The following is a 17,484-nucleotide window of genomic DNA, read 5'->3' as shown; positions in this document are numbered from 1 at the left end:
ATAAAAATTAACTAATAATAAACTCATACGTACTAAACAATAAAATAAATTACATAATTAACAATATTAATATCAAACATTTTCGATAAGCTATAACTTTAATTTCTTCTTAATGTAATAGAAATTTTTTTTTTTTTTTTTATGATTCTCTGCTATACTTTAGAAGATAATAACAATTTACAGTAGACTAAATTATCATTTCTGTGATCTTAATTTTTACGCACAATTGTCAAAAACAAACTTCCAAAATTGAAAAGTTATTTGGCCGGTCAAATTAATCAAGTAATAGTGTTTATATAAAATGTTAAAGTCAAAACATAAAAAGCTTTAATAGGACATGACAAACCTTAGTATTGACTCAAACACTTGTCTGTACCTTGAAAAAAACAAAAAGCATTGCCATTGCCATAGCCAAACCTTTATAAAATATAAATTTCCAAGTCATATTTATCATCTGATATTAAAATAAACTCGTCCTCTTGAATCAAACTCATAATTATTACCATATAAAATACTAGTAATAAAAAATAAGGCTCGTCCTTTTTGATGGGCTTCCCATGGCACCAAACCTTGCCCTCGTATCTATACTTATATTTTTGGTTTGTCCTTTTTAAGACACATCTCTTAAACACTCCAATTCCACCAGCTGTTTAGACAGCTCTTCTAAAAATGCTGCCCCTCTTTTCTTTATTCCCAAAATAAATAAATAAAACAAAAAAAACACACACACACGCACACGCACATCTATGCTGTACTCTATTCCACCAAATTTTACATGATCTCTCCTCGTGATTCGCAGGTTTTGTCATTTTGCCGGACGTGATGATTGTTTAACCAATAAGTAATTGCCACGTTCGAGAGTGCATAAAATGAAGAAGGCTAGTGTTTGCAGTGGACCGAATTACGCGCGGGGTTAATTATAGTACAGCGCAACACACCACAAGATGACATGGCTATGGCAGTACACTGCCGGTTCTCACAGCTAGATTTTTTTATTTTAACAATTCACAGCTAGATTGTGCTTTTTATTTTTATTTTTAAATATATTTTGAACTAGATTCTGCTGAGATTTCGTGTGTAATTCTTTTTATATTAGTTTCTTTTATTATGTATCTATCATAGCTTTATTTATCAGATATATTTTAAATCCTAATCTAAAAAATCTAGTGTTTCAAAATTTTGATTAAAACATTTGAAATTACTCCTAAATTTAAAATTTTATCCAATGTAAATTTAATATATATATATATATATATATATATATATATATATATATATTTGCTTATATGCATGAATTAAAATTTTCAAGAAATAATCACATCTATTTAGTTATAAGATCATCTTTGTTTAAATATAAAAAATGTTAATATTTTATATTTTTAGTAGGAGCGGTAATAGACAAGTGAGGACCAAAATAACAATAAGAATATAACAAAATATAACATTTAAAGTGGATGCAAGATAAACTTAAATATTTATATTATTTTATATTTTTTAATGGTAATAATTTATAATTTATTAATATATATTATTGTTATTATAGATTTTATATTCAATTACTATAGAACTTACTCTTAATGAATTTGATGTGGAATTTACTAAAATAATTAGATTTTTCTACTAATTCTTAAAAATCAAACAGCCCTTCATGCTATATAATATTTGAAAATTTGTAAAAGGATTTCTTTAATTTTAAATTTGTAAACTAAAATCGTAAATTAGCATTAAAATTTCAGTAAATTAAAAACTTTTATTTATTTTTCCAGTATTCCAAATATATGTGAGCAACTACATAGTTGGCCTTGTATCTTTTTCACCTTCCAATAATTAAATATCTACAATAAAATATAAAATGAAAACTTTTGTTTAAAGTGAAATGCCAACACCAAGTGGTGGGGCTATTAATAACATTTAAAAAATATATATATTCTGAACAACTTATAATATACTACACTCAAACAAGTACCTTTAAATTAAGACAGCAATTAAATGTATGAGCGCATAACAGAAGAGACCAACTCACACTTTAAGCAGAGACACCCAATCACGGACCAGAAATTAATATATCCACATCACCCTCATCGCAACTGAACTGCACGCTCCAATCACTCTCCACTTCGGTGGGCCCATCCTCCAGTATTACCTTTTTTGTACTAAAATGCGCTGAAACGTCATTCATGAACTCGATCACTTTTCTCCACCACATGCAGCAATCAGCGCGCGTGAGAACCTCAACTCACACCTTCTTATGACAATTATCGTTAAAACTCCCTTGCTTTATTCAACAAAAAAGATTGTTGAATTATATCCTCTGCTCTTAAAAGTAAACTGCAACTGTTCCACATCATGTGAATAGTACTTAGCAACTTGAGATCATCTGACGTGGCGGGCGATGATTTGTTGGGAGCTGGTGCGGGGATGTAGATTTGTCGCAGGTGATTAGAAGGTCTCGCCAATTTGGGGTTTTTTTGAGGTTCTCTCTCGCATCATCTCCTCGTAGTTGCAATATACGAGAGTATCAGAGAGAGTGATGATGTGTTCTTGGTTTCTGGAGAGAGAGAGTGAGGTTTCTGGAGAGAGAGAAAATTCTAACACTAAAATCAGCTTCGGACAGGGAGACTAGAGCGAGCGACAGGGATATATAAAACCTTACCTGTAGATAGATAGATAGATAGATAGAGAAACTTGAAATTTGCACCTGCAGATAGAAAGAGAAACTAGAGATTTCTAGAGAGAGAAAGTGAACAGTTTCTAGAGAGAGAAAGTATATAAGAGAGAATGGAGGATATAGAGGAAGAGGCGAAAGAGGAGGAGGTGCTAGGATCGAGTTTAACGATGGAGAAAGTAGCGGCAGCCAAACAGTTCATAGAGAATCATTATAGAGCTCAAATGAAGAATATTCAAGAGCGAAAAGAGAGGTTTATTATTATCAATACTACTATTATCTCTTTCTAACTCTAATTATTTTGATTGATTTAAATTATTTAAATGCTATATGTTCAACTGGTATATAAGAGTGAATTAAAATTCTGTAAATGTTTTACATTGTGCATTATCTGCAGCTGTAATATAATGTTAGGCTTAGTTGATTTACTGATTTACCTTAGATTGTGGGATCTGAAATGTTTAATATTAAGATTAGATTGTGATTTTATACTAATTTGGGAGTTCAATAAATTTTATCTAGTTGAAATTTATAATGCTTTTATTTATTTACTTATTTAATTTTAATCACTACAATTTGCTAGACATGGCTCAGGCTTAATTTAGTTGAGTTTAAGAGCAATAATGGTGCTAGTTGCTACATTAGCTGCTTTTGTTTAGTATTTACTTTATGTAACAATTATTCAATCAGAATACTAAAGTGAATTAGCAGATGATCTACATTTCTTTTAGTTCTATTTAATGATAATCCCAAGTCATTTTTTGTTCTCTAGCGGTTTACATTAAGATACTGAAGAGTGATTTGTTACTTCCAGCGTCAGGTTATAAATCAAAACAAATGCATCAAATTTAATTTATTAGAGCCTTTCTTTACAGCTTTATTTAAATCTCTTGAGGAAAAAGCGGTTAAAACACAAGAGGATTCCCATCCCCAACTCTTAATACAAGAAAGTTTCCATAAGTTGGGTTTTCTTTTTTCCCCTTTTTGTCCAGAAAATATCACAGCGATTTCTTGATGAGCTGTGTAAGTTTTAGTGAATTGGAACCTTGTGTTGACCTCTAGCCCATTACACACTTTGTGCAGTCATAATTTAGTGATTGAAGTAGATGCTACTTTCTTTGAAGCTGGTTTCTCCTTTTTTGTTACTATTTTTTTCTTGTTTCTCTCTTGTGTACATTTTGAGGCTGACCCTAGGATATGCATTTTCTAGATGGCCTTGCATTAGTAGTTAGAATCAAGTCCATGTTCTTCCAATGAAATAATTTCTCTTCATGCTTAGTGGATTAAGGACAAACCACTTATTTAGAAATTCACTGTCTGTTTACATCTATTAGCATCATATTTGATAGACAAAGGATTTGTATAATACACTCAAACAACTCTAGGTTGCTGCAGAATTGGCAATTATATGGATGGACTGGTCTTTATATCATAACAAAGGCTTTATTCTTGATCTTGGGTAAATAAGAGTAATTTTATCATCTTCTCTTCTTTTAGATTCTCTTAACTAATAGGTATTCTGTTAATGAGGCCTGTTCATTGAAACTACATAGCATCAAGTCTTGAATTGTTGCTTCTAGGCAATGACTTTATAATCTGCTGCTACTTGTGATCAGCCTTTTCATTATGTATTTCTCAATAAAAAAAGCCCAAGGCTGGTGCAAAACCTGGATTTAAAAGTGGATTCTTACTCTTTATTTACATGCTTGATTTAAAAGATGCAGTTTTTCACTCTTATTATCTTGATTGGCTTCTGCTGTAGACGGTGGGTGTTGGAAAGGAAGTTAGCTTCTTCTGATGTCCCGAAGGAGGAACAGATCAGTCTGATTAAGGATTTAGAAAGAAAAGAGACAGAATTTATGCGACTTAAAAGGCATAAAATATGCGTTGATGACTTTGAGCTGTTGACCATCATTGGTAGAGGAGCATTTGGTGAGGTTAGGCGCTGCATAGATGCATGAGCACTAAATTGAATAATTTATCGTTTTGTTGAATTCTTGTTTTTATTTGATTAATTTTCTTTTTTCCCCTTCTTTTTTATGTGTATCATGTGGTTGCAGTTTGAAATGCATTTCTTTTTTATGCTTTCTCTGACAACAGGTTCGCTTGTGCCGGGAGAAGAAATCTGGCAATATATATGCCATGAAAAAGTTAAAGAAATCTGAAATGCTAATGAGAGGACAGGTGACATAATACAAATATCTACTTATATCTTTTTTTACCTGTAAGGCTATCGCAAGAGTTAGCTTTCATGTTACTTCAATAAGTGTTACCATCTGCCTGGACTTTGTGGCAATAGCTGCATATTCTCTTACATTACCTTTCCTCCTACCTGTCTCCCTCCTTGTCTAAACTTATTTGGGTCAGACAGTTCAGGGGAGCTAGGAATCACTCATAATTACTAAAACTCTGGCATGACCTTGCTGTCTGCTCACGACACTGTAATCTATAATTCTATTCTGTTTTGTAATTACTGTATGCTTTGGCCGCTGGTACTAATTTCTAGACTCAGTTGAAACGGGTAGAGATTCTATTGATGACCACTTGTTTTTTGTTTTATGTCAACTTTCTGTAGTACATCATGCAGTTGCAATGATTGTCTTCAATTTAAATTTATGTGCACTCTTTTATGTACAGCCTCCTGTTAATATCTGCTTTTGTGTTTATAGCTCGTATTACTTTGAATGATAGTGCTTTACTACTCTGTCTAAAGGTGCCATTGCTCCACAGGTGGAACATGTTAGAGCTGAAAGGAACTTGCTGGCAGAAGTTGCAAGTCACTGCATTGTCAAACTCTATTACTCATTTCAGGATGCTGAGTATTTATATCTAATTATGGAATACCTTCCGGGTGGTGACATGATGACTCTGCTGATGAGAGAGGATACCTTAACTGAAAATGTGGCCAGGTTTTACATTGCTCAAAGTGTCCTTGCGATTGAGTCGATTCACAAACATAATTACATTCACAGGTTAATATCTGTTTTGCAAATATCTTAAAGTTACTTGAAATTGGATTATATGCTGACTTGTATTGCTATTTGCTTGAATTAGGAATTTTGCTCTTTCTCTTTATTTTCTTTCATTGTCTTTCCAGAGATATAAAGCCTGATAACCTGCTTCTGGATAAAAATGGTCATATGAAGCTATCTGATTTTGGCCTCTGTAAGCCTCTTGATTGTACAACTTTATCCGTGATTCCTGAAAATAAAACTATCGATGATAAGAATTCGAACGAACCAATGGATATTGATGGAGGTATCCCTGATGCGGACAATAAGAGTAATTGGAGAAGCCCCCATGAACAGCTTCAGCACTGGCAAATGAACAGGAGAAAGTTGGTAAGCAGCTTACTTTTATAGATATTTTATAGTTCCCAGAGTGCAAACCAGATTATATCGTTAGTAGCAAATATTCGGGTGGCTCAATATTATTTTGTGAAGTTATATTTCGGGAAAATAATATTGTATGTTGATCTAAAAGCTTATACGTGTTTTTGTAAAGGATACCTGCAGCCATTAAGTTTGAATGTACTTCACCCTTTAGAAGTATCTTCCATTATTCATCCATATTATTTGATCTGCATGTTATTTTGCATTGTGCTAAATTCAGCCGTTAGCATCCAAATACTTTGCTTTGTTAAGTGGTAATCCGTGCCAGTACTCTACTACTGGTGTCTGCATTCATTGTAATGGTTTGAAGTTTTAGGTGTATCGAATATGGAAAATAACATCTAATGCTATGGGCAGAAACTATATAAACCCTTTTGATTTTCAGAAAGACTTTTGTTATATCAGTGGTCATTACATTAGCTCTATAATCTACAGGCTAGAAGGTGCACGCGTAAGCTATGTATTTGTTTTAGTTTGGCCTATTAACATTACGCATGATTGTTGAGCCACTGTAAATATTGTGGCACCCTTTTCGATCATAATAGCTGCTACTTTATCTTTCTGTGAAAGGCATTTTCTACTGTGGGAACTCCAGATTACATTGCTCCAGAAGTATTACTGAAGAAAGGATATGGCATGGAGTGTGACTGGTTAGTTTTGCCTGTCTTTTTTCATTAATATTAAATTCTTTTTCTATTGAGGTCTGTAATTCATCAGTAGTTTTTAGTATCTTTTCATTGATTCATTAGTGGTTTTCCTGAGTGTTATATTATAATGCATATTTCATTCCACCAAATGGTGACCTTAAACTCTGTAATGTCTCTCACACTATAAATGTCTAGAACCCTTGTTTTGTCTTCCTGAGCTATATGTTCATTTTTGTGTGCTGTTCTGATATAGGTATCTAAATGGTAAATAGCTTTTTATGCATATCCATTCAGGTGGTCACTAGGAGCAATAATGTATGAAATGCTAGTTGGATACCCTCCTTTTTACTCGGATGACCCCATAACCACATGCAGAAAGGTAACATACCATCTCCTTCTGTTTATTACATATTTTCTCAGCTTCCTTTGATCCTTGGTATCCTAAATGCTATTTGCTTTGCATCAATACCATGTAAATGTTTCCTTTCTTCTCTTTTCGGTTTTGAGTTTCCCATTTCTAGTTTGTGCAAGCTCTCATCTTTTCTAGCCACGATACCTTGTTACTAAATTTACACAGTATTAGACCAGACATGTTGATCACCTGCCTAGCATTTTTTGAAGAAACCGAGTCTTGGCACCATGGTGATTGTGCCATACGAAATAATTTTCCTTCGAAAATTACTTTCTGCCTTTACTTCTAATTTTCTTTCATAAATATGTTCTCAAACAGCAGTTTACGAATTAATTTATTGTGTTCTTTTATCTTTTTGATAACTTGTTCATCAATTACTTTCAGATTGTTCACTGGAGAAATCACCTTAAATTCCCAGAAGATGCAAGGTTGACATTTGAGGCAAAGGATCTCATTTATAGGTTACTGTGTGATGTTGAACATAGACTAGGTACTGGAGGGGCAAACCAAATAAAAGTAAGAAACTTGGAATCCTTTTCAATGCGTTTTCTTTTTCTTCAATCATGTAATCTTCTATTCAGCAGTTGTAATTCTTTGATGTCAGGCTCATCCTTGGTTCAGGGATGTTGTATGGGACAAACTCTATGAAATGGAGGCAGCATTTAAACCTGAAGTTAATGGAGAGCTCGACACCCAGAACTTTATGAAATTTGATGAAGTATTTATACATTCTTTTTTACTTTCTTGCTGTTTCTGGAATTAAGATTTATAATGTGGATGGTTACTAGACTAACTTCTGATCATCTTATTTCAAAGAAGAGATATTCTTAGTGTTGGAAATTGACTGCATGATATAAATCCATAAAGATTAAAGATTTATAGGTTGTTTTATGACATCATGGCACAGTGGGCAGCAATGCTCATAAACTATTATGAGTTGCAATAATACCTTTTCTTGACAAATGGCTTAACAATAATATACATCTAAAAATTGGACATATTTTTAATACCTTTGGGTTCTTATAAAATTCTGGTATTTACTAAATAATTTTGCATCAAATCCTAAATCCTATTGCATTTAAAATTACGAAGTATCTTGAATCACCAGAAGGTGGTATGTGAATACCTATATTTGAATGACCAACATATGCACCTATTACATAGAATAACACAGCAAGCAGTGTAAAATTCAGATTTTTAAGAACTGCAGAAATCATTTCCATCTAAACCGGCCCCAAAACAAGTATATTCTTGTATGTATTTCTCTTCTGTCGCTTAAACATATGTGGTGCCTTGTCTTTTTTCTTCTTTGAGTATTATTTTTGTATATCTTTGCACTTTCTTAGAATTATGTATTCATGAGTTATAATTTGCATTTGTTTTTTCATCAGTTGAATGCCCCATCACCTTCAAGAACTGGCTCAGGACCCTCAAGGAAGGTATGTGGGTATTCATGTTATCTATAAACTCTAATGCATTAATTTCAGCAGTTGACATTTTCATCTCCTCATTTCATTCATATATCTTATCTATTTTGTGCACTGGCAATGCAGATCACCTATGATGTAGTTAACATTTGAACTTAATCATAAATAGGTGATGCCAGTACAAGGATAATAAGGTTTTCTAAGTGAGACGGTGCAAGTGTCTAGGTGTTAGACATTTGTTTCATTATGTGTTACATGAGAATACATGCAAAACAAACAAAGAAAAGAAAGAAGTGCAATAACATCCAAATCAAATAGCATTGGCATTTGTTTTCATGGCTTTGATGCCATTGCACTCTTAATTTTGTGTAACGAGAAACTCGTTATTTAATGAAAATAAGTACTTTTATTGATCCTGCCGGGTGACTTGTTGGGAATGCCTGCTTTCTTCTTTGTTCCCGAGACATATTTTGATATCACGAAATATTAGCTATAGGTAAACATGCTTTTCCATGGATTCTGCCTTTCTTTAATTTATATATCTTGTTTTCAGTATTTGTCCTGCTTATAGTATAAATGCTGCCATTATAAGATTGCTGTTATTAATATGATTTCTGTGAATTTAGAAATATCCATTTTTTGCAGATGCTATTAACTCCGAAAGATTTAAGTTTTGTTGGCTATACGTACAAGAATTTTGATGCTGTCAAAGGCCAACATTCATTTGGTATGCTATTCGAGTCTGACTACAGTGAGTGTTATGTAGTTCCTTTCTCTTTAACTGCAGCATTTGAATTTGACTGTATGTATTCCTTCTCTGATAGACATCTAGAAACATTATTTTACCTTCACATTTATTCAGAGAAGGAAGATCTTCCGTTTCATATTAATATGTACTGCTCCAATCATGAGTAAAATTTATTACTAGCTCATCTGCACAGGGTCAGGGAATACCACTTTCAGTCTGGACTGGTGGAGAGCATTACACTTGTCTGATGTCTATGTTGATTTTGATTTTTTGTAATGCTAATTCAAGGTCCAGAGTTCTTATATTTGATGAGCTTTCATCATACATTGTACAGTTGGGATGATTCTGTTGACATTGCAGATGAGAGAGAAGCCTAATCCCTCCCAAAAAGAGAACAATTTTTCCTACACTCTAGATTTATACAAGTCTGGGGGAGGGAAGGGGGAACTGGTGGGTGAGAGGTTAGTCAGAACAGTCGAATAGAATTATATCCCTATTCTTAATCTTTAACATGAGAGTGAAAGTAATACATAGAGAAATAGTTGCAACAATCCTTTCTACAACCTTATGATTACGTGTGAGATTGTATGGGACAAGTTTTCACTTTAAGGTTTTTAATATGGCCAACATCAAACATGAAAGGTTCGTCGGATCATTTTCTGGAAAAGAAAAATGGCAGTTCTGTTGTAAAGAGACTTTTCTCATGATTCTCAGTTTTAGATGGCCCTTTTTAAGATAGGACTCCTTAATTGACTGTTGACTCATAAGTCATAACATACTAATGTTAGGATAACACATCTGCATTGTTCCTATTTGTCTATGATGCCAGAAACCTGCTTTATGTCTACACAGAATTTGCAGTTATGGAAATTCTATTGCTTTACCATCCTAGCAGAGACCAGACATATTCTAGGAAATATAAACGTTCTCTTGGATTTCTTGTGCAAGAGTATGACAAACAGGATTTGCTTAGATTGGAGATTTGGGATGCCAAAATCCAAATCAGAGCCAGACATTCAGAACCAACTACAAGTCTTAATTAAGGAGCATCATCTCATAACTATGGTAATAGGGTGAACTTTCAGATGCTCAAAATTGCAAAATGAGTCCATGAGTGATTGGCGAAAAGGATAAAGTCTCATTTTTCATAATTTTAAGCTAGGCACAAAGAAGCACGCAAAAATGTAGAAACATGAAGCTAACTTTTAATTGTCATGATATCACTAATTGCTTAGAGTATCCAACTGTTTTATCATTAACTCTAAATTCCTTGTTTTTTCTTGTATGTTTGTGCTTATTTGAAAATGCAAAGAAATCAAGTCTTATAACCATGTTAATGCTTGCAGATGTGAACGGAAGTATGTCACAATCCATAATTCTATATTCAGTATTAAATCTTACTTATTGCTTACCCTTTAACAGACGGTTTGTCCTTGTGACTGGTGGATCTGTTGTGTATTCAAGTGGATTAAACTTGGTTGATAATCTGTGTAGGTGGTGGTGGGACAGATTACACTACCAAACGGCAAGCTGAGGAAACAGAGGTACAAATGCTTGCATCATCAGGTGATCCAATGCTACCGTAGTATAACATATCGCATCCCTATAATGTGGATGCACAAGTTAGGTGTTTCTGAAAATCAAAGTCCCGTGTGGGTTGGCTGCCATACAACTTGCAGAACCACCAGGGGATACAGCAGTGATTGAGAAACTGCTTTAGAACCCACTAATGGGTTAACTGGTAGGTGTAAGATTTATAGCTGGAAAAAGCTTGTGTATTAGAATTAGAGCAGATATTTGAAACTTATGCCCTGGCTGCCCAGGTTGGCTGTGGTAAAACATGCCTTCTCTAGCGGCAGTTTCTGGTCAAATTTTAATGGAAAACAAACTGCTAAGAAACTCAATAGCTGCTTTAATGAATTATTCCTCAATATTGGTTTTGTGTGTATCCTTTTGCGGGCAAAGTGAATATTAGCTGTGAAGAAAATATCTGAGAAATAATAATGAGTTGTTGCTCAAGGTTTTGGTACTGATGCATGTATCTTGCTTTGTGTCATTTTATTTCTTTTGCAGTTTGTATTTGCTGATGTGGTCAAAATGTTCTGTCCTCTTTCAGGTTATTCTGTTCCTGGTCTCTAGAACTTTCTTATCTTACTAGTTGGTTAATTGATTAGAAACCTTGGGAATATATAAGAAGGGTCTCATATAGTTGAAGTTAGATCTCAATTTCGAATAATAGTTATTCAGGTTTGTCAAAATTTTTAAAATAATGTTGTAACATGTCAAGTAAAATTGGTTTAATTTTTTCAAAATACATGGACTTATAGAGAATAATGAGTTTATTGGATTAGATTTGATTTAAACTAATAGTAATAGGGAGGTAAACAATTTGATCTATTTCATGCAAGTCATTTATTAATTAGATTCATATAGTACTGATTAAATTTGCTATCTGAGATTATATTTTAATTATGATATAGATGTAATTTTTTATAATAATAAATTTTTCTTTCAATTCTTTACTATCTACTATTTCTTTAAAAAATCAAATTACTTCAACCGAATTATTTTGACCAAACAAATTTGCAAGTGTAATATAGTATTTTACCTTCTTTAATTTATCTTAAATATATTATTAAACATAAATTAAAAAAAAATTATATATATAATTCATATTTATTTAATTATAGGTTGTTACTAATGCATTAAATATAATATAGGAATAGTGTGATTGGATGATATAATGAGTGACTTGCCTTATTTTGATTGATTTCTTATGTCATGTGGCTTCATCGAAAAGTGACATGAAAATCTTAGGAAAAATAGGTTCCATCGGTTATATAATAAAAATAATTATTAAGGTAATCTGTATACATCATTTTCCCAAATTCAGCGGTCTACTCTCTGTGTTATCCATCCTGGGAGTGCCTTATTTCTGATGTACCAAAATAACGAAATAAAAAGATGTAATGGCTTTCTCTTTTTCTTTTTTCTTTTGAGGGAAAACGTAATGACTTATTAAAAACGAAATAAGCAAAAAAAAAAAAAAAACATTATTAAAAAAATTATAATTTTTGTTGCCTCTATCTGGGTTAAATTTCTTGAGACATGGGTATCCATCCTATATCACTATGCAATCCCCTTCTTCTGTATGCATGTAAAACAATCAATAAAACTTTCAGATACCCAATATTTTTATGCGAGGAAATGGGTTCGTTCAGCCCCTTGGGCCCTTCCCTAAAATGCCCAATCAGGTGATTATGATTATTAGACTAAAATATGTCACAAATTTAATGCTTTTCTCCAATTTTCTTTTTTAAAAGAATGAATTTTGTTTTCCCACTAAAACAAAAAGAAATGAAGCAGAATTATCCACATCATATTTTTTCTTTTTACCCCTAAGTTGAAGCGTATGTATCTTGTCTAACTGTCATGGCTTAAGTTAAATCTGGGATGGGGTATGAATTTGACCTTGCTGTCATAATCAATTACCAAATCCAAGGTTAAAAATAAAAATTACATCTACAAATTTGTTTTAGTCTTTCTAAAAAGTAGGTATAAATTTGACTGCAATATGTCTTGAAAATTATAAGAAAACTAAACTACAAGTGTCTTAACACAATACCAATCATGTCCATTATTTATTTATCTATGTTTTAAGAATAAAATGCAATTATATCTCTAAGAATGATATAATTTATCCTTTCAGAAAAAAGAGAGAATTATAAATTTAATACCAATATGTTGGTTTTACGTGTTAGCTTCAAGGCAGTGTAGCAATTAAAACTGAAGTTGAAGACAAGTAGTTGAGCGACAGCAACATTTCTTATTGCAATAGCATACACATAATGCAGGAGACAGGTAGAGTATCAGCAATTTCCAGAAAAAAAAAAGGCAAAATCAATCTGATGCAGAAAAACAACATAACCTGTAGAACAATCTCGAGCTAAAAGAAAAATCATATATACTAAAAGCTGACGAAAGCTTTGATCAATGGCTCTCTCATTCACTTTGCCTTTTATTTATTTAACTTTTAATATTGTAAGCTTGCTTGTCCCTTGAATGTGCGAGATGGCAAGGTACACCAAACTGAGATAAGGATATTTGCATTTTCTTTGCAATTAAGGAAGTATGAGGCAGCAAATTGTTAATTTATTTAGGAGCTTCATTTTCTTTGTTTGTCAGAGTGGCATAATTCATACACATATATCAGATTTATAGTTAAAAAAAAAAAAAAAAAGTCTTCAATCTTTTTACGCAGAGACTGAAGTCTTGGACTTGTACTGATATATGTGAATTCTCAGAATGGCAGTGCAATTGATCCTTTTTTTTCTATTTGTTTTTCCTTCCTACGAAATTCTGACTGAGTGTTGTTAATGATTTACAAATAAATGTTGGGGTTCTCGTCACTTTTACTATTTCCTCCATCATCTTCGTTGCAAAGACAGTCTTTCCCTTTATGTATTATTGGTTTTGTAGAATTAAATATATATATATATATATATATATAATCATCATCATTATTATTATGAGTCCAACTAGAATTAATTTATTAGAATAAGAATTATGGGTGTACAAATAAATAAAATAAAAATAACATAGGCATGAGTATTACTGTAGCAATTTATTTAAAGGGGACTTATATGCATTTTCCATTTTTATCCTTTAAAAAAAATTACACTCAAGCCCCATATCCTTTGTAATACCCAGAATTTTCCATTAATAATAATTAATAAATGAGTTTTTATTTAAATAAATTTTACTTTATTTTACTTGGTTTAAATTGAAATGATTTAAATAGAATTTTGAATTTTTATATTAGACAAATAAATGAGTTATTTTCTATATCCTATTAGTTTGATATTTAACGAATTAATTAAGTAAATTCGTTGAGAAATAAACTATATTTTTTGTTATTCGAAATTTTCTCCCAAATGCATATATATATAAATAAAATTATATATTGGAAAATTATGGAAGAATTTGTAAAGGATGTTTTTATAAAAGAATTTTTGGGGAAATTGGTATTTTAATTAGCTAGTGGTATTAAATTTTAAGTTGAAAAATAGTTAGCAAATTGATTAATTAAATTAATTGTGTGTTAGGACTAAATTGGAAATTTATTTTGGGATGAAGATTAAAAGTATAATTTTATTATTATGGGATTTTAATGGAAATTTATATGTTTGGTATTTTTGTAATTAAATATGTCAGCAAGGGCTTTTTGATAATTTTACATTTTAAAGCAAGGGAAATATGTAATTGTGTATTATAATTTGGCCGAATTAAATAGTTAGGGGTTTAATTGAAAAGCTAAATAAAAGTTTAGGGGTAAATTGAAATTTCTGCAGGACGAAATTGTTGTAATTAAAAAAGTTGAGGGACCAAATGGTAAGGAAGAAAACTATATGTACCAAAAGCCGATATGGAGAGGAAAAGAAAGAAGGAAGGAAAGGAAGAAGAAGAAGGAGGAAGAGGAGAGCGATCATGGTCACATCATGACGCTCTGGCATCGGCAAGTGGCATGACAAAGACGGGCGAGGAGGCGGTACCGAAACTTCCTTACCGCGTGAGTGCGTTTTGGCAGCGATCGACTCCCCTCGGCGAGAGCTTCCTTTTAGCGGCAGCGGCGACGCGAATGGTGGCCGGAGATGGAAGTTCGTGGTGGAGAGAGAAAGTGGGTGGTAGCCACGTTTTCGAGCCTTTTCGGCGAGCTCTGGCGAGCTTTGGATGATCGGAGGACATATCCGGACTCCCCTTAGCTCAAGCTTCGCAATGGCACCGGTTTTGTGGCGATCGAACCCCATTTGCAAATCGACGGCCGAGATCGTCCGTATATCTCTTCGGACGATCGGGGTTCGAATTAAAAGATCGAAAGCGGAGATCATCATCAACACGTCGTTTCAAGTCCGTTGGTGTGTTCGGATCGTCGATCAGATTCCGACGGCTGGAGGTGAGTCGATCGAGCGATCAAGCGTCTCGATAATTTTCTCTGACCCGTTAACTTTAGAATTCTTTGGTAAATTATATGCTTATTGAATTGTGTTGACCATTAGAAAATATTGTGTGTTAAAATATTTGTTTGTCGGGTTGCCTGTCTTAGGTTGTGTTTTATGATGTGTGGCAGAGTCGGGAAATTAGTGAAGTCTTGGGGACCCGACTTCCGTTAAAATGAATTATTGATTATTCAAAGTGTTTTCTGGGAGGTCCTGGACCCGTTTTATGGGGGATAAATGTCTGTATTGTAGGGGAGGTTCTACCGATTTTTTGATAGAATTTATCCGAGTCGAGACTTTTAGACAGTTAATCATAAGGATCTAGACCTAGGGTTAATTGTCAACTGTTTCAGCGTTATTGATAAATTGTTTCTCGTGATTAGATAAATCCGTCAGTTCGGCTCGCTCCATCTGAGACATCAAAGCAGAGCTAGGAGGTCATCAAAGCTGTGAGTTAAAGTCATATATCTGCTTACGTGCGTCATGCTAATATTTTACATGATATTTCTGATTAAATGATTAATGTTTTGACTATTTAGTTATGTAATGTTTATACATGTTTCATTCTCGCATTACGATTTTCATTGATTTTGTGTTGACTCAGGATGGGACGGCAGTAGAATATATTATTTTTGATGAGTGCACTGGTATAAATTCGAGAGTGATAGAAAAAGGATAAAATGGTAAATTTAAAAAGGAAAGTTTAGGACTTGTCCTGGTTGAGCATCGCTCTCTAGGCTTAGTAGAGTGTGTTTGTCGGAGTAAAGGTCCCCTAGTCGAGCATTGCTCTCTGGGCACTGGCTTATTTGGAACCTAAGTGACCAGACTGGAGTCAAGGACCCTGGTCAAGTTTCACTCTCTGGGCGCCAGTTCCGTTAGAATGAGAAAGTCGAGATGTTAGTGTTGAGATTAGTCGAGATGTTAGTGTTGAGAGTAGGGTTCTGCTGAGGTACCTCGTCCCATTGTATGTGAAGGTTACATTTTTATTTTATTTATTTATTTAAGCATGACATGACGAATATTGTTGCATGACATAATATTTATTTCCAAATAAATAAATGTGTTATTGAAAAGTTTGAAATTATTTTTGGGATATATGATTTTAACTCACTCTCGAGACTGACAGTCTCAATTTTACTGTTTTTCAGATCTGTGTTTGTTACTCTTTCCGTGACTCTTATCAAGTAACCCGACTCCTTTATTATCAGGTGATGCGTTTGATTTGGTATGCTGACTTGTAAAAGTTTAGATTCTCCGCAGTAGAAATAGTAGACTTATCAGTTATAATTTTATGTAGTTTCGGGTCTCGCCTAATTCTTTTGGCAGACAAAATTAAATATGTAAAAATTAAACGGTTAAGATAAATTGTGGCATCAAAAATATTAGATGATATTTATTTAAGTCAGTAAGTGGCAGGCTTACTACAGGATTCGGTGGCCTTACGCCTACTAATTCCCTAATGCTGGTCACGGGCCCACAGATCGGTCATGACACCTTTTTTCTTCTTCTCTCTCGACACCACTCCTTCCTCGTCCTCCTTACCCCCATTTCCGTCGCCTGTACCTCCTACAAGTCACCGCTAATTTTCTCCTTCCCTATCCTGTTGTCGGTATCACCTTCTCCCTCTTCCTTTCTTGCCGTTGACGTCGAGCTAGGGGAGAGAGTTGCTCCTCCCCTATGTCGCTACAAGTGCAGCCTCTTGCTGCCTTTTTCCTGCAAATCCGACATCGGATTCGTGCTTCCCATTGTAAAAAATCCCTAAGTCAAGTTTCCCTGCCGTTTTTCCCCCACTAGTAGTAGTGTGTGAGTCTCGTTGAAGCCAAAACTTTCCGGCCTCGATCCAGTGACTTCTGGCAAGTTTCTCGCAGAAGCAATTGCATATTCAGACCCCCTACAGCTTGAGCTTCGCGTAGGTGTCTCCAGATTCGAAATCCGACACTGTTGGAGGTATCGGCATTCCGACTTCGGTATTTTTCGGATGTGCAGAATTTCAGATTTTCATCTCAGTATAATTTATTTTGAACCTTAGAAATTATTTAAGAATTTTACGAAATATTATTACCATTAATTTTCAATTATAAATAATTTAATTTAATTATATTTAATTAATTAATAACTTAATTATAAATATTATAAATTAATTAGTATGATTAATTATGGTTCTGTTTGTGATAAATGTGGTTATGTATAATTAATT

The 17,484-nt window shown here is 33.4% G+C and overlaps 1 protein-coding gene across 2 annotated transcripts; it reads left to right on the top strand.

Moving 5' to 3' along the window:
• The first annotated feature begins 2,311 nt into the window (after positions 1-2,311).
• Positions 2,312-11,324, top strand: LOC8258546 (serine/threonine-protein kinase 38-like). Of its 2 annotated transcripts, none has more exons than XM_015717477.3 (12): positions 2,312-2,918; positions 4,428-4,602; positions 4,766-4,849; positions 5,396-5,637; positions 5,763-6,006; positions 6,628-6,707; positions 6,999-7,083; positions 7,501-7,632; positions 7,721-7,834; positions 8,508-8,555; positions 9,189-9,294; positions 10,786-11,324. In XM_015717477.3, exons 1-12 carry the CDS (start codon positions 2,779-2,781, stop codon positions 10,875-10,877), a joined length of 1,542 nt encoding a protein of 513 aa, XP_015572963.1. In that variant the 5' UTR covers positions 2,312-2,778; the 3' UTR covers positions 10,878-11,324. The 2 variants fall into 2 exon arrangements, with proteins under 2 accessions (XP_015572963.1, XP_015572964.1); XM_015717478.3 differs by having other exon boundaries at positions 2,313-2,918; positions 9,189-9,270.
• The last annotated feature ends 6,160 nt before the right edge of the window (positions 11,325-17,484 follow it).

Source organism: Ricinus communis, chromosome 3 (genome assembly GCF_019578655.1).
Source record: "Ricinus communis isolate WT05 ecotype wild-type chromosome 3, ASM1957865v1, whole genome shotgun sequence".
Taxonomy (NCBI): domain Eukaryota; kingdom Viridiplantae; phylum Streptophyta; class Magnoliopsida; order Malpighiales; family Euphorbiaceae; genus Ricinus; species Ricinus communis.
Note: the sequence above shows the minus strand (reverse complement) of the source record. Positions and strands in the feature narration are given on the sequence as shown.

What these genes read in the sequence shown, in the direction of transcription:
- LOC8258546 (XM_015717477.3), top strand. Translation starts at nt 2,779, where the DNA reads ATGGAGGATATAGAGGAAGAGGCGAAAGAGGAGGAGGTGCTAGGATCG. An exon ending in GAGGGGCAAACCAAATAAAA is followed by an intron (nt 7,633 to 7,720) that starts GTAAGAAACTTG and finishes CTTTGATGTCAG; the next exon opens with GCTCATCCTTGGTTCAGGGA. An exon ending in ACTTTATGAAATTTGATGAA is followed by an intron (nt 7,835 to 8,507) that starts GTATTTATACAT and finishes TTTTTTCATCAG; the next exon opens with TTGAATGCCCCATCACCTTC.